Below are 6,250 nucleotides of genomic sequence, written 5' to 3' on the forward strand. Positions count from 1 at the left end.
ATAATAAGACCAGGCTCCAAAGTGCCAGTCCAAACGTCTCTAAAATATTCTCCTGGCCTTGCCAACTTGTAATAATCAAGTTTATGATAGGATGTTAATGATGCTCCTTTCGTGTGATTTTAGCTATACACGTACGTTAGACTTACAAGATGAACGGTTTGGATCTCTATGATCATCTGCCATATGTGCTGGGGGATCAACGGCTAATATCTAAGAAAAAAGGGATCTTCTTTAGCACAAGAGGTTAAAAACCATAATGCGTGTAATTCTCCTAATCTTCTTCTTTCTTTTTTCTTCTGTTTTTTTTTTTTTTTTCCCCCTTTTTTATTCTCTTGCTTGAAGCACATATGCATATCTAACGAGAGCAGCATCCAAAACCCTGGCCACTCGTCGATGAATCATAGGCTGAAAATGGGACTTGTCTGAAGACTCGTAACATCCCACTGGTGGCAATCAAATGGGATATGAAATATAATTTTTTCCATCCAGAAACCATGACGAGACTCACATTTGGACTGTCTGGATTAATGTAGATCACTGACATACCAACGGTCTTGATGACCAAACCAAGGTCTCGTCATGTATTGTGGATCAGTTGCATGGCAACGGTCTTGATGACAAAACCGAGGGCCCTTGGATTGAGGATAACATAAATATCTACAAAAATTAAGAGAATGACACAAAGGAATCACGGACGTGATAAGGCATTGAATGAAAATCGTCGCCGAGTGGAGTTGTTGAAAATCCAACAACCACAAAAGTTTCAAAGACGAGTGGTAGGATTTGGATTGAAAGACGCCCTATTTCTCTAGCCTGCGAAAGAAGGTGAATCAGGATACAGTGAACTCGTGAATTCAGATTCCTCCTCCCTCCTTTCGTCTGCTCGCCCTTCACGTGATTCTCCCTCCTTGGACGAAAATACCCTCAACATTCTCACCAATTCTTCTCTCTTTATCTCGAAATCCTTCTTTACATTAGTCTCTACTCTCCTTTTTAAAGTATTACATACTCTGGTGGACTCTCATGGTTGGCACACATGCACTTACAAATCATATGATCTATCACTCTTTAATTAAACAGTAGCCTATGACACATGAAATTTATAACTGAAGGACGTTTGTAATTTTCAAATTTTCTTTGCTAACTATTCTCTATTTTTGACCATCCATTCTATGCCAGTGCATTCGTCCACTAAGGTGGAAGAAGAAAAACTAAGAAGACAATTAGAAAGAGAATGGAATAAAATGTTTATTAAAAATTATTTAATCAAAAGAAAATTATACTTAACAAATTCTCTCATTAACAAGGCATGCTCAAAAACAGTCTTTGCTTTTGAACCTTTTAATCATCATTTAAGTCTTTTCCATTAATTTGAATTGTACGTACATCAAGAATGCCACCTTATATTAACAATGCGACCCAAAAATTAAGCTAATCTAGAAACTCAAATGGGCCACACTAAAGAGAATAAAGTAAAACCATTCCTAAAAACCTCTAAATTCATGTTGTATTGCCTACCCAACTCATTGAATGGCTTGATCTTGGGGTTTCAAACTCAATTTATCAATTTGAATCATTCTTGAGTATTTTTATTCTATAAAATAGTTTTTAATAAAGAAAATGAGTTTAATTCAAATTACCCAAGCAATGAGTTATTTTGCCATTATTCTAAATTGTGAGGAATTTTGTTTAATTAATTATATGAACTTCTCTTCAAAAAAAAAAAAAAAAAAAAAACAGAGTTAAAATCCCACCCTCTAGAGGAGAGAAATGATAAGGTGACCAATGGGGAGGCTGAAAAAATCGCTCTCAGTCCCAGAATGATTGGTAAAGCAGCCATGTGCCAGAGCACTTTACGGACGTGGGAGTGTCGGGAATGGGTCCTGCTTCTTGATTCAACATCCTCCCGAGCCCAAATAGGTTATGAGGATATTTTCACTCGTTCGTGGCATTATAAACACGTTTGTACGCGTGGATATTTGTTATTTTCTTATTCTCAAAATGCTTGGTAGAAGCATCATGGCAAAGATGTGGCTGATTGTGACTGTTGATCAGGTGGACAACTACATGGATGGGCTAACTGACAAGAATCGAAAATCAATGGACCACTCTACTCTTACTCATACCATTTTTTATGGTTTTTCCTATTTGAATGTGGCCCATTGACCTCTTATGAGCTAACCCTGCTTTTTGCGGACCAGTAATCGGATGTCTAGATCGTTCCAATCACGTTCCCGTCCAAAACGTCTACCGATGTGGTGACCCACCACATCAACAGTCCCGATCAACAAACACGACTGTGAGGGAGGACAGAGCTGCATACATATATATATATATATATATACATGCTTCCTTTAATAAAAATAAATAAATAACACCTTCAAGTTTGTGCATCTCCTTCAATAAATACGAGAAATAAGAAATGGAATCAGGTTTGCTTGAATGCATTCGGATGTACTGCAATATCATATGTCCTCAGGCTATACCTGTGAATTAGGGTCATTTTCCAATGATCCATACCACCAGACTCACCTTTTATATTTAATAAAGGAGAAATAAAAGCTCTTAGTTGAATTATTTGAACCTTTGATGATTTGACTCTTTTGCTCGGATCATGAACGGCAATGATAACCTTTGTATAATCAGATGGTTGAAAAAGTACTATTCAGTCCAAGAGTTTTCACAGTCATCTTACACCGAAGATTAGCCCTATGAAATAAATGGTTTAGGTCGTTGAAAAGAACCTAAATTGTAATGGTTAGAATCGGGACACATCTTCATGCAATAGCACAGCATGTATTTTAGGAAACCTCTCACACCACCATATAAATTATTTATGAAAACTGTATCAATTTTTGGGCCACACCCGTCAATTTACTTGTATATTTTTGTGTTGTTCAATAAATGATCTCAAGTTCAGCTTTTGGCACAAGGCAGTTTCAATGACATTTGGTGAGATTTGATTGGGCAATGTATCATGTTAAGGACAAGGATCATGCAATGTTTGAAAATCATTAGGTCAAGTACAGACATTACCGGACCCATCTCTGTTAGTGCCATGCGTCCTAATCAAATACCGCCAAGTCAGGTCACCAAAAAAGTTCATGGTGGGTCGTGCAATTATATTACCCAATTATATAAGTTATTATTGATATTTAAATATATGATGTTCTGCTTTAATAGCATGTTAAGTAATTACTCGGTCTGAAAGTTTAAGCCATTAGTATATGAATGTATAACATATGGCATTTTAGTAAGGAAAAAGCAAATTAAAAAAATAATAATAATAAAAATTCACATTGAGGGATTTTTTTTTTTCCCTTCCTTTAATGAAATCAAGTGCCTGTGTGGGCGTTTTAGTCATTTACTAAGTCACTAGATTTAAACATAATTTTTTTAATAATTGCAATATAGTAGATCTTTAATGTGTAGCCCCTTGTTTTCTTTTTCGTTTTTTAATTGCGGCACTTGTTATCTTGTACGCCGATTACCTCCAAAAAGCCATGGCACATACAACAAACGCAGCCCCTTCGTTTACATATTCTTCTTTCTTTCAACTCCATTTCCTTTTTACCCACCATCCATCACCAACTACTCTTCCTCTTCAATGGATGATCAATCAACCCCACAACCACCATCATCATCACCCCATCGCAGAACCTATGAGATAAGAGCATGTTCCATCTCCTACACAAAGCCCACCAATACCACCACATTCATCTTCTCACCTTGTACTGCAACTCCACCAACTTACATCCTCCGCGATGTGTGCTTCATTGCCCGTCCTTCCCAGATCCTCGCCATTGTCGGCCCAAGTGGTGCAGGCAAATCCACTCTCCTTGACATTCTTGCAGCACGCACGTCTCCGTCCCATGGATCTCTCCTCCTCAATTCCTTCCCTCTCCACGCTCCTACCTTCCGAAAGCTTTCTGCCTACGTCCCCCAACATGATGCTTCTCTCCCTTTACTGACTGTCCTGGAGACTTTCACATTCTCTGCTCGTCTTCTCCTTCCTTCTTCCTCCGATGTCTCGTCAGTTGTCGTCTCCCTCCTTGCTGATCTCCGCCTATCACATCTGGCTCACACCCGTCTAGCCCATGGACTCTCTGGTGGTGAACGTCGACGTGTCTCAATTGGCCTGAGCCTTCTCCACGACCCTGCAGTGCTACTCCTCGACGAACCCACATCAGGCCTTGATAGTGCTTCTGCATTCAACGTCATGCACACACTCCGTGCCATTGCCGCTTCCCGTCGTTGCACTGTGATCCTCTCCATACACCAGCCCAGTTTCAAGATCCTCTCTACCATCGACAGCATCCTCCTACTATCCAAAGGCACTGTCATACACCACGGAACCTTGTCTTCCCTTCAGGACTACTTACACTCTAACGGTTTCGCCGTCCCACCTCAGCTTAATGCACTAGAACACGCAATGGAGATACTAAACCAGCTTCACGAGAAAAAGACTAGTGCACCACAACCTCAAGAATCACCTTCTCCTCCTTGGGCTCCTTCAGATGATGATACAAAAGAAATTAGATATACAAGTTCAAGAGTCCTTGAGATGTTTACCCTATACAACAGGTTTTGGAAGATCATTTACAGAACAAAACAGCTCCTTTTGACCAACACATTAGAAGCTTTTGGAGTGGGTCTTGTCTTGGGGACCATTTACATTCATTTGGGATTGGATAAGCAAGGTATAGAGAAGAGATTGGGACTTTTTGCCTTCACTCTCACTTTCCTCCTCTCCTCGATGACGGAAACCCTACCCATCTTCATAAATGAGAGGCCGATTCTACTGCGAGAGACTACGAGCGGTGTTTATCGGCTCTCATCACATCTCGTCGCCAACACACTAGTCTTCCTCCCCTACTTGCTAGCCATAGCAGTCATATACTCCATTTCCGTATATTTCTTGGTGGGTCTATGCGCTTCTTGGCAAGCCTTCGCCTACTTCGTCTTGGTTATATGGGTGGTGGTACTCATGGCGAATTCCTTTGTGCTTTTCTTAAGCTCAGTTGCACCGAATTACATTGCGGGGTCTTCTCTAGTGACTATATTTCTAGCATGTTTCTTTCTCTTCTCCGGTTACTTCATTTCGAAAGATAGCATGCCCAAGTACTGGCTGTTCATGCACTACTTGTCCATGTACAAATACGCTCTTGATTCACTTCTCATCAACGAGTACTCGTGCTTGGCATCCAAGTGTTTGATATGGTTGGGAGAGAAGAAGGTGTGTCTTGTCAAAGGCAGTGATGTGCTGGAGAAGAGAGGACTGCACGAGAACCAGAGGTGGATGAATATTCAGATCATGTTAGGTTTTTTCCTCTTCTACCGAGTGCTGTGTCTGTTAGTCCTGCAAAGGAGGGCTTCTACATCCAAGAAATAAACGGTTGGAGATTGTTGTTAAGGAAAGCTGGTGAAGTAGAAAATATGCATATTTTGGTATTTGGCAACCCTAATTTCTGTTTTTCCTTTTATCTTCATGCTAAGATTTGAAACTCAATGAATAAGTTGGTAAAGCCAACGACTATTACTAGTTTATATGTCTCGTCTCTTCACCATTTTGCTGCTTTATCTTAATTAACCTCTAAACACAAAACGAACCAACTGGGCTATTTTTGCACCATATTAACAGGTTATGGCAAGTCTATATCTGCAATATTGTCTTCTCAATCCACATTCTCCTAACGTGCCTATTGCTGCTTCCGGCCATGCCCCTGGGTAGGTGTGATGTGACCATATATAGATTATATGGGAAACTGATCGACTGTGGATAGGAAAGTAGCTTGAGTTCCAGTACTGCTAGCCTAAGGAACCGTGACCCCGACCCAATCGGTAACTTATCAGATCAGTCATATACACGATCAACCTGTACTTCTGATGGGTCCATTTATCAAGTGGGTGTATCAAGGAATGGATGGTTTAGAAGATGGTAATCAGCAGCCAGCGTACAACGTGCATATATTTCTCAATTGATGGGTTTCCAGGACAGGAGCATGAATCGTACGTGAATACCAAACTTTGAAGTTCTAGATCCCTCACACATGTGCCACATTGGCACATGCGATGCGTCTGCTACTTTTTTCCGTGTACTCTGCTAGTCTACTTATAAGGTCCATCCATAGCCATTGGCCTATCATGATTGGACCCACATTGACGGTCAATCATGTTAGCCATGAAGTGGAGGGTCTACATTGATCAACAGTAGGGTCCACCAGATGGACAGTCTGGACTAACGGACACA

General features: G+C 40.4%; 1 protein-coding gene across 1 annotated transcript; it reads left to right on the forward strand.

Annotated features, from left to right (window-relative positions):
* The first annotated feature begins 3,456 nt into the window (after positions 1-3,456).
* LOC131241336 (ABC transporter G family member 8-like) lies at positions 3,457-5,547 on the forward strand. Its single transcript, XM_058240143.1, has one exon. It carries the CDS (start codon positions 3,608-3,610, stop codon positions 5,390-5,392), a length of 1,785 nt encoding a protein of 594 aa, XP_058096126.1. The 5' UTR covers positions 3,457-3,607; the 3' UTR covers positions 5,393-5,547.
* Positions 5,548-6,250: the final 703 nt, after the last annotated feature.

This window comes from Magnolia sinica, chromosome 3, assembly GCF_029962835.1.
Source record: "Magnolia sinica isolate HGM2019 chromosome 3, MsV1, whole genome shotgun sequence".
Classification (NCBI taxonomy): Eukaryota; Viridiplantae; Streptophyta; class Magnoliopsida; order Magnoliales; family Magnoliaceae; genus Magnolia; species Magnolia sinica.